This window comes from Arvicanthis niloticus, chromosome 6 (genome assembly GCF_011762505.2).
Source record: "Arvicanthis niloticus isolate mArvNil1 chromosome 6, mArvNil1.pat.X, whole genome shotgun sequence".
In the NCBI taxonomy this organism is placed as follows: Eukaryota; Metazoa; Chordata; class Mammalia; order Rodentia; family Muridae; genus Arvicanthis; species Arvicanthis niloticus.
Window position 1 is genome coordinate 36,872,703 of NC_047663.1, and position 20,988 is coordinate 36,893,690.

At 41.3% G+C, this 20,988-nt stretch overlaps 1 protein-coding gene across 1 annotated transcript in view; it reads left to right on the plus strand.

Moving 5' to 3' along the window:
* The window catches only part of Appbp2 (amyloid beta precursor protein binding protein 2), a 46,711-nt gene extending 31,681 nt beyond the window's left edge, over window positions 1-15,030 (plus strand). The window contains exons 7-13 of the mRNA XM_034505185.2: window positions 1,036-1,103; window positions 1,181-1,286; window positions 2,100-2,224; window positions 4,633-4,718; window positions 6,418-6,608; window positions 7,917-8,082; window positions 10,577-15,030. Coding sequence (XP_034361076.1) covers window positions 1,036-1,103; window positions 1,181-1,286; window positions 2,100-2,224; window positions 4,633-4,718; window positions 6,418-6,608; window positions 7,917-8,082; window positions 10,577-10,830 — 996 coding nt within the window. The 3' untranslated portion in view covers window positions 10,831-15,030. The remainder of the gene's footprint in view (window positions 1-1,035; window positions 1,104-1,180; window positions 1,287-2,099; window positions 2,225-4,632; window positions 4,719-6,417; window positions 6,609-7,916; window positions 8,083-10,576) is intronic.
* The last annotated feature ends 5,958 nt before the right edge of the window (window positions 15,031-20,988 follow it).

A 20,988-nucleotide genomic window follows, 5' to 3' on the forward strand; every position in this document is an offset into this window, starting at 1 on the left:
AAGCCCTGAATAGCACAGTCTGTAAATAGCAGGTGGTATTTAACAAAGGGTCTAGTCAGATGGCTCAGTGGGTAAAGACACTTGCCACCAAGCATGGCAACTTAGTTCAACCCTACAAGACTCATGAGGTAGAAGGAAAAAACCAGCTGCTGCAAACTGTCCCCGATCTTCACAGATTCTGTTCAGTTGTGCTTATGTGCATGTGCTCACTGTAAATAATAAATAAGTAAAGTATGGGACCAGAGAGGTAGCTCAGCAGTTAATCACTGGCTGCTTCTCCAGAGGACCAGGGTCTGATTTTCAGTACCCACATGGCAGCTCACAACACCTATAACTCCAGGTCCAGGAGCTCTTAACATCTAGCATACCATAGGCAAAATACCTATACACATAAAAACTATAGATACACACACACACACAGAGAGAGAGAGAGAGAGAGAGAGAGAGAGAGAGAGAGAGAGAGAATAGAGAGAGAGAGAGAGAGAGAGAATAGAGAGAGAGAGAGAGAGAGAGAGAGAGAGAGAGAGAATAGAACCCATTCCATAGGTGGAATGCATGTGTGTACACCTAAAAATACTATGCTGAGTCCTCCCACAACATTTTAATATTATAAAAGGGCAACCATGCACTAGTTTATGGGTTACCTTTGTTATAACAGGGTTATTTTTTTGTTTTGGTTTGGTTTTTGGAGGCAAGGTTTCTTTCTTAGCCCCAGCTGTCCTGGGGCTTGCTCTTTTAGACCACTCTAGGCTGGCCTTGATCTGAGAAATCAGTCTGCCTGTGCCTTCTGAGTGCTGGGACTAAAAGTGTGCACCACCACAGCCCAGATATTGTAACAGGTTCATGGTGGAAATCTCAGAACTTCCCCAAATTGTTTACAGATCTCTTTCTTATAAAATTACTAGATTTGGAAAGAAATTACAAGGTGAAAGAATTATTGAAGTTTTTTTTAAATTATTAACTATTATAATGTCAGCTGTAGCACACTAATGAAGCATTTGAGAGTTATTTAATAATTTCCCTCTTTGTTTTTAGGCTTGTGTAGTCAAACGTGAATTTAAGAAGGCAGAACAGTTAATTAAACATGCAGTGTATTTGGCACGGTAGGTGATTGTTACTCAAGGTGCTGTTTTAATGTGTTTCTCAACTTTAATACTAATACTTCTGTATCTTTTCCTAGAGATCATTTTGGATCCAAACACCCAAAATACTCTGACACGCTGCTAGATTATGGGTTCTACTTACTCAATGTAGACAATATCTGCCAATCTGTTGCAATTTACCAGGTATGTTAATGGTTATTTCTCTGCTTTTAATCTAAGTTGGCTTGTTTGTCATCTGTAAGACATGTAAAATAACTCTTTGAGGAACTGGAGAGAAGTCTCTGCAGTTAACAAAGGCTACTTGTCCAGAGGACCAGGTTCAATTCCCAGCACCCACATGGCACTTCACCACTGTCTGTCATGGCAGTCTGACATGCTCACACAGATATACATGCAGGCAAAACATCAATGCATATTTTTTAAAAAGCAATAGCAGACCAATTTAAAAAACAAATAACTCTGAGCCCTGCCTTTTCTCCTGTAGGCCTCACCATTACTAAGCGCTCCTCCATAAACGGTAGAAGAGTCAAATTGTCCAGGACTAAAGCCATCAGGCTCTAGGTCTGTGTCCCACAGTACTTTCTGTCTATGATTCGCCCAGACGATGGCTTAACTTTATGGAGGATTTATCAACTGTCAATCTAGTCATATTTTAGATCTTGCAGTTGTTATTTCAGGTTAAAGTCCTCTACCGTGACATTAGATGAGATGTCACTGACTTTACAGTTGCTTATTAAGGAAGGGTATAGAAGAAGCTGTTAGGACTGAGGCCGCGATACTGTGGTGCAGTGCTGCCTTCCTGAAGAACAGCGGCTGACAGGGTTTACCAGACAGGTTTCTGTATAGAACCAGGTCTTTCAGGGCAATTTGTAGCTTCTGCTCTTCTGACAGAACTTTTCCATCTGAATTTAAAGGGTTAGGTACATGGAGTGTGTGGATAGTTCATTTAACTTAGGTAGCGTACCATATTATTAAATGTCTTTATGATTCTTTTAGGCAGCCCTTGACATTCGACAGTCAGTGTTTGGTGGGAAAAATATTCATGTAGCGACAGCTCATGAAGACCTGGCTTACTCCTCATACGTTCACCAGTACAGCTCTGGAAAATTTGACAATGCGCTGTAAGTTCCACCTTCTCTGAGAAGGTTAATGCTGTTCCCTAGTGTAGTAGTCCTTAAGTATTGTATGGATAAATTTGTCTTCCTGGTGGGATAAAATGTTTTTGAAGTCATTTAAAAACCATCCTGATTTTTAAGACATCCATTTATCCGAGCTTCTCTTGGTTTCATATTAAGATTTATGTATTTCTATATCGGAATGAGCTTTTTTCAGTATTTCCTATATTTTTTGGTTGTGTTTGTTTGTTTGTTGAGTAATTCATAGCCTCTGTGTCAATGGTAAATTTTAACAACCTACAAAATTATTGCTGAAAAAAACAAAAAACTGGGTCAGACATGCTCATTTATCCCCCTCTGTCCTGTGACTGTGTCATGCCGTGACAGCAGAGTTAAACAGTTGTGAAAGAATATTGCCAACATGAAGTATTTACTGTATAGCCCCTAACAAAGGAAGCTTTCTGGAGTTGATTTTAAAAAAAGAAACCTGTAATATTTTGGAGGAAAATTGAAGCCAAAAATAGGCTGGCATTATAGGACATACCTGTAATCCTAGTCCTAATGCTGGGTCTGAAAGATCAAAAACTCCAGGTACTTGGTACCAAGCATGCCAGCCTGAGTTCCATCTCTGAAATCCAGCTGTGGAAGGAGGAAGCCAACTCCAGCCAGCTTTCTTCTAACAGGGCCTGTCTGGGCCACACAGTGAGCTCCAGGCCAACTTAGGCTACACAACCAGACACCTTTCTCCAGAAAAACCAAACATTTCCAAAGGTAGACTTAACTTGTTGCAGGGGTTCTAGCTGTTACTCTGGCTGGCTTTATACTCTGGGCTCAATCGACTTGCTTCTTCTTGAGAGCTGGGAATTTTAAATAAAACAAGATAAAAAGGATCACATTCTATGCTGTTTAATGTGTTTATGTCCAGAGCGACAAATCTAGAGACAGAAAGGGATTGGTTCTCAGAGCTGGGGTTTTGGAAGGATGTGGGGATTGCTGGATGTGTGGATTTTTTTTTAAAGGTAATAAAAATGTCCTAAAATTGATTGCAGTGCTGGTTGTACTCTGAATATACTGAAAGCCTAGTGCTCTTACAGCACTCAGGGTGAGGTGGGAGAATTGCCATGAATTTGAGGCCAGCCTAGGCTACTAAATTAAATATGTCTCAAAAAAAGCAACAAAGCTTTTTTTTGACAAGGACAAGGCATTGTCATTGATATTAAAATATTGTAGACAAGGTAAACAGCGCTTTAATTAATAACCAAAGTCAATTAGTGAATTGAAAACAAGTAGAGATAAGTTTGAGGAACTAGAGAGATGGTTTAGTGATTAAGAATGAATACTGATCTTTTCAGAAGATCTGAGTTTGATTTTCAGCACCTTTATCTGGTGACCTAGAACCTCATGGAACCTGTGGACAGGGAAAATATACCACCTCGCCTCTGTCGGCTTTCCCTGTGGACACGGAAAGTGTACCACCTCGCCTCTGTCGGCTTCTCACATGTGCATACTCACACTCAGTTACATAATTTAAAATGTTAAAAAGGAGTTTTTCTATAAAAAAGTTTAGTTGCAAAATATAATAGGCAAGTGGTTTACCTTTTGTTTTGTGAGCTGGACTGTGAACAGATAACCAGGTGTTACTGTGGACAGAAATTGGAGAGGTCAGTGATTTGGGGGACTTTATGTGCTCTGTTTAGTGACAGTGAACCATGAGCATGTGGAGGGGAAAGTCCCACAGAGAGAAGAAAGAGCACATGCCAGAGTAGGCAAGTACGGGCTCATCCAGAAATGGCTAGTTGTGTGTGGCTGGGGGCTAAGGGGGTTGCTGTGGGTATGGCAGGAAATAATGTCAGAGAGGTGGCAGAGAGAGGTTGAGTCTTATACACCATGAGGGCTTTTATTTTGAGGGAGATGAGAATACATTGGGTGTTAAAAGCTTAATTCACAACAAATTGAAATTTTGGGGCTGAGAATGAAGCTGTGTTTGCTAGCAAGTTGGAGATCTTGAGTTTGATTTTCCGTCCATCAAAACAAAACAAAACTGATTCTTAAAACTTTTTTTTAAAGACTTATATGAATATATCTATGTGTGTGCACTCGTGCACGCGCTCCAAATGTTGATTGCAAATGCCCATGGAAGCTATAAGAAGGTGCCATCCTCTGGAGCTGAAGTTACAACCATTTGTGAGCCACCCAATCAGTGTACATTCTGGGACCTGAACTTGGGGCGTGTGGAAGAGCAAGAAGTGCTCTTAATTGCTGAGCCATCTTCTGGCCCAAAAACTCTTTGATTCATTTTTATAGTTTTATTAGTACTTTCTGTTAATGTTATAATATGTGTGGGTTTTTTTTTTTTTTTTTTTGAAATAACACTTTTAACTAAAGAGAGACAGTAAACTCTGTGTGTATTGCAGATTTCATGCAGAAAGAGCCATTGGCATCATTACCCACATCCTACCTGAAGATCATCTTCTCTTGGCTTCTTCAAAGAGGGTGAAAGGTACCTTCGTGACCCAGTCTCCAATGATTGTAAATTGATACATGGCATAAATAAAATAAGGCTGCTAGATTGTATGGATATATAACTAAAATAGTTCCCGAAACTCTGCTTCACCTCTTTGATACAGCATTGTTGTTTGTTCATGTGTCTTCCTCCCGCCCTCCATTCCTTTCCTGAGTATGGCAGAAAGTAATGTAGGCTGGGCAATTCTAGTGTCACAGGAAGGACTCAGGCAGTTCCACAGGCTTACTTACAGTGCGGCATTCTTTTATCTCAGCTTGTAACTTCGGCTAATCTTCATCAATGCTCTCTCTTAGTGCATTGATTCTGTTTTGACTGGATCACTCTTGTGGTACTTGTGTGCAGGCGGGTGAGTCTAACCCCAATACTGCATTACCTTAGTTCAGTTTAACACTAGCAATTAAGTTAGATAGTAAAGAGGAAAAATAAAGTTACCCAAAGCCTCACTAATACTGAATCACCTTTGTTGATGAGTTTAGTCCCTTCTTTCTGTAAATCAGTTAATAAAGGCTCAGTGAGATGGCCAAGGGGTGAGTGGCTGGCTGCCAGGCTTATAGCCTAGTCAGTCCCTACGACATGCAGGAGGCAGGAGAGTTTCCTACCTCCGTTGTTTCCTTACCTCCGCTTGCATGGATGCACACACACAAATAAATGTTGGGGGAAAAGTTAGTAGCTCTTGAGCTTTATACCTGAATTTTGCCTCTTATATCATGAGCATTCTCCCGTTTTAATATACATAGGGATATACTTTTCCTCGAGGCTCCTTAATCTGTCCTCTGGTATTGAAACTTTTAAACAAAAAAAAATGCTGCCACAAGGTAGCTTTCTGTTCACTACCTTTATACAAGTCAGTGCTAAGAAATTAAATTAGCTGGTAATATCTATATTCTTAGGGTCTTGTATTGGGTTTGAAGTCCTGGAATGGAACTTAAAATGTCTTCTGGCCTGATTGGGTTGGTCGAGTAAGAGGAAGGAAGCTGGGTTTTGTTTTTGTTTTTTCAGTTAAGTTTGGTTAGACAGTTTATTTTATAAAGGCTGGTTGCAGAATTGTCAGAAGTGCTTAAAGCACTTCTTGGCAGTTGGATAACTTTAACTTTCATGTCTCCTATAATTTGATTCTTTATTTTTTGTTTATTTATTTGTCTGGTTTGTTTTTTTGAGACAAGGTCTAGGCTGCCTTTGAATTGGTCTTGCAGCCTTGGCCTCCCAGTTGTTTACATAGGCATTCACCACCATTCCCCAAAAAGCAAATTTCCATCTATAAAAGGTAGCAAGCTAATACAGTAGAAGCTGATTCTGCAAAATAAGTTAAGATACACCATTTTTGCCTTGATTTAACTGAATATTCTACATAAATAGAACTTTCCCAAAAGTGTCCTGAAGGAGGAGTCATGGGACTGATCACAACTGTACACACATGGAATCCTAGCACTAGAAAGAAGTTGAGGCAGGAGGATTGCCATGAATTCAAAGCTAGCCTGGGATATCAAGATCCCAAGTCAAAAATAAAGAAAACAAACCGTACAAATATGGAAAGCTTTGATCTTGGCCAGTTCTTAACCACAGTCAGTTATGTATTCAATACTCCGTAACTACTACAGTCCTTAATTTTTAGTTAAATATTGGGCCCTTGGAAAGTGGGGTTTAGGTTTGTTGATGTGTTGCTTTCTTGGTTCAGCACTTATTTTAGAGGAGATTGCAATTGACTGTCATAACAAGGAGACGGAGCAGAGGCTGCTTCAGGAAGCACATGACTTGCACTTGTCCTCACTGCAGCTAGCTAAGAAAGCATTCGGAGAATTTAATGTGCAGACTGCAAAGCACTATGGTAACCTTGGAAGACTTTATCAGTCAATGAGAAAATTTAAGGTAAACAATGTTTTATATTCTTTATCTCTGAATAATTAGTAAACTTAAGGAAATACATCTTCAGTAATCTTAAATAATAAAGCATACAATTGCTTTTCCTAACCCCAAAGGATCTGAGAAAATAGCTAGTGTAAAAACCCTGTAGTAAGATGATAAGTGAGATTACAGAGACAAGACCATGAAAAAAGTTTTCAGATCCAAAAAATTGGTATTATTGTAGACAAGCTCGGTCATAGCTCTTAGGTCAGTATGTTCAGGTCTCAGCAGAATGTCTAACCTATAATAAGTATTCAGAGGTACCAGATTCTAGTAGTGACACTTGAGTTAATTTTATATTTATTAAGAATTAGGAACTACAAAATCTAGCAATACACTTAAACTAATTTTCTTTCGGAATTTTTGGTTTTAGTTAATAGTAATAGTACATTCCTTTATGTTTAATACTTGGAAGGCTGAGGATTATTAGTTTCTGCCAGCCTGGGCTATACAGGAAGGAACTCTAGCACCCTCCGCCCTCCTTGTTTCTCCACATCACCACAGCTTATGCATGTCATTAGGCAGTAAAATCAAAGACCATCATAGACCTTTTCCGAAAGCTGCTGGTGAAAAACATTGCTGGTTTTGGTAATCTGCACTAAATTGATGGCAGTGATGGCTCTAAAGTCTAAGGTGATAAAGGTAGAAATTATACGACATTCTAAGCTAGGTGTGGGGTTGCATGTTTGCAATTAAGTGTGCATGCACATGTCTGCATAAGTCAATACCACCTTAACAAGTTGAAGTTAATTTTAGGGATATAGTAACTCAAATTACTGTATAGATCTGGCTGTCCTAGAAATCACTATATATAGACCAGGCTGGCCTCAAACTCAGAGTGGTCTGCCTCTGCTGGAATTAAAGGTGTGTGACCACACCCATCTTCATGTTCGTTTCAGGAAGCTCTTTACTGCTCTTTTTTATTTTGATGGTTTTGTTGTTTTTGTGACAGCATCTTGTCTATGTAGCCCAGGTTGGCTTTGAATTGTTAGTCCTGCTGCCTCTGCCTGCCTGTGGTTAGAAATACAGACATGTATTCCCACACCTAGCTTAGAATGCCTTAGGCTTTAGGGCCATCACTGTCATCAGCTTGGTGCCGATTACCAAAACCAGTAATGGTTTTCAGCAGCAGCTTTGGGAAAAGGCGTGTGATGCTCTTTGACCGTAACTTCCTAATGACGTGCATAAGATGTGCTGGTATTTAGAACAAACTTACTCGTGAGGAGAATTGTCCTAAGAAAAACCTAATGATCCACTTGGCCTGTTTTTCAGGAAGCTGAAGAAATGCATATAAAAGCAATTCAGATTAAGGAGCAGCTCCTTGGTCAAGAAGATTATGAAGTGGCCCTTTCAGTGGGACACCTGGCATCTCTGTATAATTATGACATGAATCAGTATGAAAATGCTGAGAAACTGTACCTGCGGTCGATAGCAATTGGTATGTTGCCTTTCTGTCTTCCTTAGTCAGGGCTCTAGAGAGCATGTCTGTGCTCTCAGATCCCGCTGACAAGTGAGTCCTGCATGAGGCAGCCAGAGCTGAGCACAGAGCCTCCTGCACTACTCCTGTGGGGCTCCTCCTCGGCACTGAAGCCAACAAAGCAGGGTGTGTGATAAAGGCCACCATTTAAGGTGTGCACCTGCTGCCGCCCCTGCGCCTTGTGCCATCTGAGGTCTCACGTCTTTACTGTATTGCTGCATCACGGTCACTTGGTCACTTCCATGACTAAGGAATGTTATACTGGATTTGTGTGTCGTCATTATCTAGTCTTTGATGAATGAACACAGAGCATTTGGATTGTTGTCATTTGACAGTATTACCTCATTGTATGAAATTACTGTTGTGGTCCTTGCCCATTTTGAATTGTCTGGCATTGTTGATTCAGGAAATTCTTCATATATTGTAACTGAGCCCTCTTAGTCACCTGTGCTGCCAGGCTGCTCACCCTGGCTTGTTTTCTTGAGAGCACCTGGAAAGGATGGTTCATTTTATTTTGATTAGTTGGCGTTGACATGGGGACTTGTAGCTCCTGCTTCCTCCTAGTGCTGGGATCCAGGCATGTGCTACCACACCCAGCCCAAGGACACCTGGGATTTTATCAAATGCCTTGTTGTCTTCTTTTAATTTATCATTAGTACCCTTTAAATTTAGTTTGAGGGATTTTGTTTTTTCTACCAGTTATGAAGGTACTCTGCTAAAATACCATCCTCTGGACACTTCACCACATTCATGTTTTGATCTGCAATTCTAAAATTAACTTGTTCATCTTAGAAGAAGCTTTCCTTTTTCTGTGCGCATATATAGTTGACCTGGACCCATTTCTTCAATAGCCTGTCCTTTCCCCATTGCTGTCTCTGTCACAAACAGTGGTCCATATATTTGTGTGTTGGCCATTGTATGTTGACTTACTTCATAAATCCAAGTAGTGGAAATACTAATGTTCTTAGAATCAAAAATTCATAGGCAAGTATTTTCCTTGTGCTGTCCTTAATTTCTTCTACCTAAGAAGAAATTCTCAACACCTGCTTTGGGTGATCAGTCTCATTTGTTTATGGTTTATTTTTCTATTTATGATTTTACACAAAGGCACATGAATGAATATTTTCTTATATTCCCTTTTTCTACAAGATAAGCATCTTGAGATGTCTCTATGCTGCTGGTTTTTTCTGTTGCTGTGACAGAAGCACTGTGACCAACGTCTGCTTGGGAGGAGAGGGTTCATTTCAGCTCACACTTAGGTCAAACCCATCAAGAGGGGCGTCATGGCAGTAGCTCAAGGCAGGAACCATGGAGAAACCCTGCTTGCTGGCTAGCTTACTGGCTCACTCATGTCCAGCTAGTTTTCTTTCATAGCCCAAGATACCACCTGTGTAAGGTACTGCACACTATAGCCAGGCTTTTCCACATCAGTCATCAGTAAACACCTCTTGCAGACAGTGACCACAGACCAACCTGATCCAAGCAGTTCCTCAGTTAAGCTTTCTTCTTCCTAGGTGTGACTACAGAGCTGTATCAACTTGAAAAGCAAAACTTGGTGGGTGGTAGTGGGCACACCTTTAGTTCCAGCTCTCGGGAGTCAGAGACAGACAGATCGCTGTGAGTTGGGGGCCAGCCTGGTCTACAGAGTGAGCACAGGGCTACATAGTGAAACTCTGTCTTGAAAAGCCAAAAACCAAAACAAAGTTAGTTAGAAATGATGGTGCACGCCTTTAATCCCAGCACTGGAGAGGCAGAGGCTGTTATAAGTCTTGAGTTTGAGGCCAGTCTGGTCTGCGTAGTGAGTTCTAGAACAGCCAGGGCTACACAGAAAGATTCTGCAAATCCTCCATATTATTTTAAAATATCCTTAAAACCGTTAGTCCTAAACCTGAACTTTTGGACTGGTAAAACTTTGGACTAGGCTTATCAACCTAGATGACTTGAATTATTTCTGGAGAACTCACACGATAGAAGGAAAAGAGATTCCTGAAAGGTATCCCCAGGCCTCCACACACATGATTTAGCTCAAGTACCTGAGTACACACAAACATGCACATGAATTAAGTACACATTTTTTTAAACCTGTGAAATTTATTTTAGTATTCTTGTAAAGCCAACTCCTTGAAGTCTTAGAGATATCACAGGGGTGAGAGTAGTTAAGAAGCAGTGGAAGAGAGACTGGACCGCTTTCCTTCCATAGGACTAAAACCACGCCAGCCTAAAGAGTAGAACCTGTGCCGGGCAGTGGTGGTGCACGCCTTTAATCCCAGCACTTGGGAGGCAGAGGCAGGCGGATCTCTTGAGTTTGAGGCCAGCCTGGTCTACAGAGTGAGTTCTAGAATGGCCAGAGCTACACAGAGAAACCCTATCTCAAACAAACAAAAAGCCAATTGTATTGAAATTTAAACAAAATATAATTGTAATATTTGATCTAAATCTTTTTATGTTGCTTTAGGGAAGAAACTGTTTGGTGAAGGCTACAGTGGACTAGAATATGATTATCGAGGCCTCATTAAACTTTACAACTCCGTTGGGAATTATGAGAAAGTGTTTGAGTATCACAACGTTCTGTCTAACTGGAACCGGTTGCGAGATCGACAGTATTCAGTGACCGATGCCCTTGAAGATGTCAGCAGCAGCCCCCAGTCCACTGAAGAAGTGGTGCAGTCCTTCCTCATGTCTCAGAACATTGAGGGACCAAGCTGCTGAGGGACAGCCTCAGCTAACAATTACCTTTCCCCAGATTCTGGGGAATCCATACTGTGAAATCAAAACCATGTTGTTTTTAGGGCTGGCATTTGCATTGAAACACTGGTCCAGTCCATCGAAGACCCTGTTTTGGGTAGTCCTGTATTGCGGTTCCTGTAGAATAAGCATATATTGAGTTATAGCAGCATGTGCCGCGCGTATAAGTAGTCCCACATTCTCACCCTAGTAGAACAACAGGAAACCTTTTTTTTTTCTTTTTAAAAAATAATTCGTTTTTCAGAAAGTCTGAAAGAAAAAAAAAAGAACCCCTAAATAAAACTATTTAAGAGTTTAAAAGAGTTGCATTCTTATTATGTAAGGATGATTTCAAAAACTTTTTAACATATAATTAATTCTTCCATGTGGAGGTATTCAATACTGTATTGTAAGGAAATTTTATGGAAAACTCTTTATATGCAGTATAGAAAAGTAACACAGGTACTAGTAAGGGGGGAGGGGCACCCTGACATAGTTTTGGCCATCTTTCCCAGATCAGGGCATACAGCCATTCCAGAACTCTGTTTCAGTGACAGACTGTCAGATTCATCTAACTGGACCAGTGTTGATCTGTCAGTCTCAGAACACCAGGTAGACCAGCAGTTCTAACTCTGTTTTTGGTACCATGGTGAGATGCTGCAAAGTGTTTGCTGCAGGACCAGAAAGATCTAAAAGGACCAGGCAACTGTGGAAGGTGTTACTTGGACCAGAGACTCCGATTGTTCTTTAGTGACTGCACTTGCCTTTTCCAGTAGAATGACTTCATTTAGGTAGAATGCAGAGTACTAATGCAAGAGTTTTATATTTGCATCATAGATACCAAACTATAGGATGTGGGCAACGTCAGTGGCAAATCTTTGGTCATGGTTCATAGATGGCAGTGTCATGGCACGTCTGTAACCATCTCTGTAGCCACCTCACTTTAATCTTTGCCCTGATACTCCATGTAGTTAACAAATATACTGGCTAAGAGTCATGAAATAAGTCATGTTCAGAAGAGAATTTTAGGTTTACTGTATGGTTTGTGGGGATTAAAAAGATGAATGCACACAAAAGAAAGTCTTAGAAAATTCATTATTATTGAAAATAATAGTCATTTTAACTGAAATCCATGACACCAGTGGAAAGACCCTCTGGTTACAATGTCTGTTTCACTGATTGGGGATTTGATTTTTCTAAGTTTTTAAATCTAGCCAGATTATTTAATGTGGAGCTAATACTTAGTTTCTAAGTTATAACATGTAACAAAAAGAAACAAAAAGATCTTTTGCTGTTACCTCAATTCTTAGCACAGTGGCCGTCTGGTCTGGTCCCTCTGTAGCTAAGAATCTGGGTTTCTCCCCTATTTTCAGGGGCTTCTGACTTGGCTGTTAGATACACTACTCCTGTTAATGCTTGGAGTAGTGAGTGAGTGGGTGTGTGTCAGATTTTGTTCTTTTAGCATGCTTGTTGGGTGAGGGGAAAACAGTTATCATGGAGAGTACAGAAACATTACTCAAGAATTTTTTTTTAAACTTCCCAATTTTAACTTTGTTTGAAATTGCTATTTGCAGTCTTAGTGATAAGCCAGTGTGTTAGGTCTTTAGAAGGGACCTTAGTAGGGATGCACCCCAGCAGGTGAGGCAAGCTCTCATCCTGACACAACAGCTTTGGATTCAGAGACTTGAATTTATTCCTCGAACTGAATTTCCTTTAAAATTCTTCAAAGAATTTAATTTGGCACACTTGCAGTTTATACAGCTGGCTCCCCTCTCTTTAATTACAGTCTTGTGAGAGTCACCTTCATTACCAAGTAGTCTGTGTGACCAAGGAGTAGCATTTCCCAGTTACTCAGCTGGAGCCTCCCTCACAAGCCTGTATATTTAATACCTCCAAAGACAGTTTGAGGATAGGCTTTTTGTATACTTCTATTGGATATTTAGAGTCCTGTGGTATGTTTGTGGTCTAGGAATGTCATGGTAAATTGTTTTTCAATAAATGTTTTAAAACTTAAGTTTCCACATGAATTATTTTTATTTAATCTTCATTTTTGGTGTTGTGCACATACAGTGTTTTGTATAGCCAGATAACTTACGGGCTCATCTTCCTTAGCTCAGTTCAAACTTAACTCATACTCAGTGATGAAGTAACCTGATCTTAGAAGCCTGTGATTACAGGGTGATGATGTCAGATGACAACCAGCCCCGCCCCAGCAGGTCATTGTCAGCCGATCTGTCTGACCATTCCTTTAATAGAGTTTTCTGTAAGTTAGTGAAGGTTAGGCTAATGCCTACACTCTTAACACTCTGTCTTAGTGATATGACTTGATATGTTCTGATTCTAGTGAAAATATTGCCCTTATCATTTCAAGGGTGGGATTCATCCCTCAGCAGGGGTGATGGAGTGAGAGGAACACCACCATAATTTTATTTTAAAAATGTATTAAAGCAGGGTGTGGTGCATATCTATAATGTCAGTGTTCAGGCGGCTAAATGAGGTGAGATGTTGAGTTCCAGGCAGCCTGGGCTACAAAGGGAGATTCTGTCTCCAAACTCTCAAAGGAAAAACTGAATAAAGTTTACCTCAGAATAATCAGTAGCTTGCATGTAATTTTAAATAAGGGCCTATGATCTCACCCTCCCCTGAATTCTCTATTCCTACAGTCTGGTGCTATTCCATTTGGGGGCATGAGGAGCTTGTGCATGTGACCCAGGTGAGTCACGTAAGATTTGGTTTAATAGCGCCAACTGAGTTTTTAGTGCACAATATTTAGGGGTCCTCAAACTAGACTTTGCCCTGAGGATTTAGACCCTTTCTCCATCGCTGTATGTTTTTTATAAACACTCACCTACACCCTGCCCAGGTATTGCTGCTTGTGAGAATCAGTGATTTGAATGGAGCCCTTTGTCCTAGATCATGTGAACGGCTCATCCGTACAGGAAGCTGCAGGTCCTGGCACAAGGTTCACTCCCAACTCCATGGGAGGCTGAGACAGGAGGATCGCTTGAGATCCCCCAGGACAGCCTAGTAAGACCCTGTCTCAAGAAATGCAGTAGTGTGGCAGCTGCCAGCTTGGAAGTCTTGAGAGACCATTGAACTTGTCCGTATAGGCTAAACATGATACAAGCCTTTGGCCAAAACTGCAAATTCAAAGAATGGTTTGCTAAGTAACAGGTGATGTTAGCTGCCACCATTTTTCTTTTTTTATATGTATATTTTCCCCTAGAGTTTTTAGCCTTGCTGCTTCCAATCTTTTTTCTGGATGGCAAAGTTACTACTGGAAAAAAAATTATTTATAATTACTGAATTTTAAGAGTTTTATTTTGTTTTAAAAATTAACACTTTTCACCTCTTGGCTTTAGAGGATTTAAGATTAGCTGGAAAAAAAGATTTAAGTAGAACATTTGGATTGGTGTACAGAACTTAACACTAGTATTTCTTTTGTCCCCAAATCTCAGGAATGTTTTAGGCAGAAAACTGGCTTTTCCTGTGATGGTGATTTGAAGGAGAGTGCTTTAGGATTTATTAAATAACACGATTGTTGATTGCAGTTCTAGGTATCTGTAGCATGAGTGGCCTTAATGAGTTTGTTGAAGTGCACATGTTTTTCAAAAGTAAAATTTAAGATTAAATATATATGCTATATATAGATATCTAGGAAACTTGGTTGTGGTGCACAAAGTGTTGAATCACTGAATTGCAGGTACCATTTGTATAACATCACTTGTTTCTGTATATTCCTTTTATGGGAAAATATGTTGCCATGGTGACTAAACTTTTCAATTTAGTTTTACTTTTATGTGAATGAATGCTACCTTTTATTAAATATTACCAGGTCAGTACTATTTTTATACCTTATTAAGTAACAGGGGTTTTAGTTTAATAGACTCAAAATAAAAAGAAAAACCCTTAATGGAATAATTACAAATGAATCACTAACATTCTTTACAGGAAAATCCCCACGACTAGTGCCACAGTAATTTCTATAGTAATATCTCTGGTCATTATTCAATTCTGAAGACAGCTCATTGAGTCAGAACGGCCTTTCATACCATTCTCACTTGTAGTGCCCACTGTTATTTGTAACTATTAAACCACACTAAGTATGTTTGTAACCAGCATTGTGATATATCCTGTACTTGTATTGCTAAATGAATTATTGACCTAATAAATAGTGTTCCTGCATTCATAGTGTATGTTGCCAATTGAGTTGTGATTGCTTTGGGGTAGAATTTTAGTTTTTTAGTTTGTAGACCATGTGAGAGAAACTTGAAGGTAGAACGGTGCTCGTGTTCAAGAAAAAGCAGCTGTGCTGCAGAGGCTCACAGCAGACTCTCGCCATGCTCGCAGCAGCCCCTGGCATTGACAGCTTGAGAGCAGAGGGCCATTGCTCTTCAGTGGCCTTCCTACTACCACAAGCTATGGATGGGTCAGACGCTGGGTAGAGTTCAGCTGAAACTATGACAGAATTCTCCAGTTCCCCCCAGGTCTGGGTTTCAGTTCCAACTGCCCCTCAACTGTAAGGATTTTAACCCTCTTTTCCACATATGAAGTAGATCTTTGAAAGAAAACCCTGTCATGAAACAACCAGTCAAAAGAATTATTGGAATTGAGGCCACATTTTAAATGTTTTGAAATGTGTTTCTGTCTGTCTGTGTCTTGTCTGTCTGTCTGTCTCTTCAGGGCAGGAGTGGTGTTAGGTACCCTGGAGCTGGATGTCCATGCAGGTGGTTGTGAGCCACCATGACACATAGGGAAGATGTTGGGCACCAAACTCGGGTCATCAGAAGAATAGCTTCTCACTTTACCATTGTGCTTTCTTCCCAGCCCAAAGGCCTCAGTTTGAAATAATTGAAGCCAAATACCTTGGACAGAAAATTGCTCTAGCCTGCACTGTACTGCTTGCTTCCTCTGCAGTATCATAATTTACAAGTCTCTCTTTGTCATGAGTGCAGCATGTTACTCCAAATTTTGTTAGAGCACTTCCTGTGTAGTCTCAATAGCCAGTAATATTCCTGATATCTGCATTATTTAACAAATAGGATATAGTTTACTCTGTGATAGCTATCTCTAAGTATATTAGCAAACTACAGATATCAAATATAGAGACAAATTCAAGATGGTCTGGGTGTAGCTCGGTCACAGTGCATGAGGATTGAGTTCCAAGGCACCACCTCGGAAATGAGCACCACCTGTTAGCAGAGCTGTTGTAAAACGTGTGGCGAGGATATGGAGGAATTAATTAGGTCCTGTGCACCTAATTCCTGTGGGAATGTGTAATGGTCGGTGCTATGCAAAACAATATGGAGGATCCTCAAAAACATTGAACTATATTTGCCATGCGATCCAGCAACTCTACTGGAAGGGTTTCAAACCATCTTTACATCCAGGTCTATAGCAACATTAACAGTCAAAGAAGGACCTCAAATATCTGTTCCTGTATGAACAGATAAAATGTGGCATCCTAAAAATGAAACCTTTTTTTTTTTTTTAAAGAGAGGATGGACTGCCAGGATAGCTCAACAGATAAGGATGCTTGCAACCAAGCCTGACAATTCAAATTCCAGCTCTGAAAGACTCCCTCAGGTTGTCCTCTAGCTAACATGCTCCTTGCCGCACCTCCCTCTCACGTACGTGTGTGTGTGTGTGTGTGTGTGTGTGTGATGTGTGTATATGAATGAGACAATACTGTAACATGCATGGACATCAATATGCTAAGAAGCCAAACAGCTGAGGGGGAGAGAATCAAGACACATGAGGATCAGTTCATGATCATTTTTGGCTACATACCAAGTTGGAAGCCAGTCTAGGCTACATGAGACTTTGTCTCAAAATGACAACAAAGTCAAAAAAAAAAATGACCATATAATTTCAGTGTTATATTTACAGAAGCTGTGGGGAAGGGAAAATGGGAAATAGTTGTGTAACAGTTTCCGTTTCACACCATGAGGAAGTTACAGAGATTGGCTGCACAGAAATGGAAACATGATTGCAATAAAAATGGTTAAGATGCGACACATTGAAAGCAGGAGTATAATATGCTATGTCTTATGTATATTTAGAACTACTTTTTTTTTACATTTAGATTGCTTTCTTCTTTTTTTTTTTTTTTTAAATGCTTTCAGTCTCTCTAGGCAAGGAGAGGTGGCTCAGTGGGTACAGACCCTTGTCATCAAGCCTCAAGTACTCACATAGGAAGAGAAGCAACTCCTGTAAGTCATCCTCCATGAGCATGCCCTTGTAAGTGTGAGCACGAGCATGCCCTTGTAAGTGTGGGCATGCAGTCAATAAAGTACAAAACATTTTTCTTAAAACTTGCCTGACAGTTAAGTCAACCATGATACACTTGGAAGAATAGCTACGAAGACCAGGAGCAGGTGTGCACTCTTAAGTACTTAAGAAACAGGAGCACTCTAAGTACTTAAGAAACAGGAGCAGGGGGTGGGGTGGGATGGGGTGTCTAAGCCAGTCTGCATAGTGAGTCCAGGCCAGAGCTATACATACAAATAAATGTAAAACAACTACAACAAAAAAGTTTCTTTCCAAGTCTGTTACTTCCAATTTTGTTAGGGTTGTGCTCACTCTTTTTAATTAGATTTCAAGACAAAATACAGAGCTAATCCAGAAAATAGAACAGAAATTTCAGGAAATAGACCCAAGTAAGCTAGGAATATGACACAGAAGAGCTATAGAAAAGATGGCTTTGCCCTAAATGCTACAATCTATAAATATACTCACACACACGCCCCTGGACAAGTGTTCAACCAATTGAAAAACACACACACACACACTGGATTCTTACTTCACAACATGAACCAAAAATAAGCTTAGGTGGCTCAGAGGTTTAGAACAAACACTGGAACTAGAATGCCAGGAGAAAATGTGAATTTTAAATGTTCTTACTGCAGATATCCTTTCAAAGTCATTAAGGCCCATAAAACAAAAGATATACAGGACATACAATTTAGCTATAAAAAAGGCAGTGGTGTGTGTGTGTGTGTGTGTGTGTGTGTGTGTGTGTGTTCGAGTATGTGTGTCTACTTCCAAGAGAGGAGGAGGAGGGCACTAAAAGCTTAGAGTTGGGAAGCCTTGACAGTGGGTTCCTGGCTCACTTGTGCCAACCCTGAAGCCTGCTGCCCTGTTCTGCCATGAGGAAATCTAGCTCACGAGTTAGACGCAGAAATCTGATGAGGAGGAACACAAGGCCCACCCACCCCCTTCTGAACTACAAGTGTGGCCAGGAGAGTTGCTATGGAGAGACTGGAGCAGCCATGCGCTCTGGGGTCAGAGTGGGCTGGGCAGTGATGAGCCATGACAGTTCTGGTTAGGAGCCTTTTCCACATCCTTTTAGGGAGGAGATGGACATTCAGCTCGTTGGTAATGGTACACGCCTAGCATTCATGAAGCCATGGTCTCATCTCTAGCACTGCTTAAACTAGGCATGAATGTGATGCCTGTAAGTCCAGAACTAGGAGGGTAGGGGCAGGACAATCAGAAGTTCAGGTTCAATCTTGACTCCTTCGGGAGTTCAAGGTCATACAATTGCAGGTCCAACTACTTGGGAGGCTAAAGCAGGAGGACCATTTGAAATGGGCTGTCAAAGGCTGGTCTGAACAATTAAACCAAATGTCACACTCCTCCACACCCAAAAAATTCCTTCAGAGAAGCTCTCTTCTCTGGAAGGCCCCCTCTTGAGGCCTACTGCCAGGACATGGGTGAGGCTTTTTGGCTTTGACATTTTGTTTTTTCCCCTTGGGATTAGCTTAACCACAAGAGCACAGAGAAACATATTATTTTCACATATTATCTCTATCTAGCTCCTCCTCCATACAGCTTCCTGGCTACTCTCTGACTGACATCCTTACCACTACAAGGTCATACTTTGGGTCAGAGACACCTTAGCTGAGAACATGCAACCAACTTTAGGAATAATGCATTTGAGGGCTGAAGCAGTGGCTTAACAGTTAAGGGCACTGGCTGCTCTTATAGAAGACCTGGGTTCAGTTCCCAGCATCCACATAGCAGCTCACACTGTAACTTGTTAGTCCTTAGTCTAGGGGATTTGATGCCATCTTCTGGTCACAGCGGGCACAAGGTACACATGCCTTGGACTTGGAATCAGGCCCACAACACTCATACACTTAAAACAATCAACCAATCAATCAACAATACATTAGTCTCTCAGTTGTTTACATGTCATGAAAAATGTCAAGCTGGCCAAGATCAGGAGTTATAGTGTCACTGTGTGCTACCACTTGCAGCCAGTAGGTCATCAGCACCAAGCCCTAGTCCCTACACTGACTTCCAGTACAGGAGACACCACCTTTATTCTTGGGATTTTCTTTTCTTCTCTAGACAGTAGCTGAAAAGTGCTGTTTGGGTACGCTCTTTCATTTGTTAATTCAACAGAATTTTAAGTGACTAATATGGGCTATGCACTATTATAATTTATAATTGCATAAGATATGCTGATAAACAAGTTAGTTGTCTTCTGGCCACGTGAAAATATAATTTAAAAATGTAAAACTTTCCTCTTTGTAAGTTTATTAGTTCATGTATTTTGTCACAGTAATATAGAATTGAAACGGCGACATGTTGACAGACTTGAGAAAAGCAAGGGTTAGAACAGCTGTGGGAGTGGATCAGAGGGGATCTAGCAGATAACGTAGGCTTCCCTTGTATTGTTTAGTTTGTTTTGAGACAGGCTAAATTATGTTGCTCAAGCTGCCCTAGAACTCCCTGTCCTCCCGCCTTACCTCCCCATCGCTGAGATTAGAGGTGTGCACCACCAAGAAAGAGCTGACTCTGATTTCGGGTGAATTGAGAAACGTTGGAGCTTTAAGCAGAGAAACCTGTGATCTGCCGTTTTAGAATTCTAAGATCGTACTGCGTTTGAGGAAAGAGTTAAGAGGACACCAAACCCAGCTTCCCCTGTGATCCTTAGGGAGAGCTCCCAGCCCTTTCCACTTTTGCGCGCGGCAGCCCGGTTGGAAGGCAGCGGTACTCCCCGCAGTTCCTGTAGGTGGCGGTGCTGCCCCACGGACCATGACCTGCACTCTATTTTGCTGGGAGCCCCTCCGCATCACGCTGTTTCCGGTAGGCCTCCCATCTCTCCCAGGTCCTCCTGCTTTGTCAAAATTGTCGTGAACCAGCCGGGCAAGGGCTCCCGCAGTCCCTTCTTGGGCTTCGGGGAAGCACTGGGTTAAAGTAAGAGCGAGCTGCGCCGCACCACGTGGCTCTCCTATTTCACACATTTACCCTGGTCCTAAAGTACTGGGTTCCCATATGCTGCTGCCTTGGGCAAGGTCCTCATTCAGTTGTCGCTTGTGTTTACAAAAACAGAGAGAAGAGAGAAAGAGAAGAAAAATAATAAAGGAAAGCTGAGAGTGAGTGTTGCACGCCTTTAGCACTGGGGAGGCAGAGGCAGGCAGACCTCTGTGATTTCCAGGCCAGCCTGGTCTACAGAGCATCAGGTTAGCCAGAGATACACAGACAAACTCTATCTCATAAAACAAACAAACAAACAAAACCACTGGGCCTTGGAGGCTGGAGAGAGAAGGCTGTCAGCGGTTACGTGTGCTTCTTGCCTTTCCAGAGGAAGATGTGGGTATTCCCAGCACCCACATCAGTTGACTCACAACTACTTATAAAACTCTGGCTCCAGAGAATCCTACATGCTACACACACACACACACACACACACACACACACACACACACTTTAAAAGAAAGTCACAGAACCCATTCATTTTCTTACTTAGAGTCACCACATAACTGGCTTCTGGAGCGGAAACGATTTGCATTTTTTTAAATCTCCAGTTTCCTCTTTTCCTCTCTTGCCTCTCATGGGTACCACCCAAACCCATAAACTGACTGCTGAGGGTGTGGTTCAGGTTGTCCAGGACATAAGGCCCCCGGTTTTGATTTCCAGCACTATAAAACAAAAGAGGACTGACAAGATGGCCGAGCAGGTACAGGTGCTCGTCATCGAGCCTGGCGATCTGGGCTCCTCCATCTTGGGTCCATTCGGCGGTGAACGGAAAGAACTGATTCCCTAATGTCCTCACCCTGTCCTCACAGTGGACTCTCACAGTGTCCACAGCCACACTGTGGCAGGAGCACATACATAAATAAATTAACAACA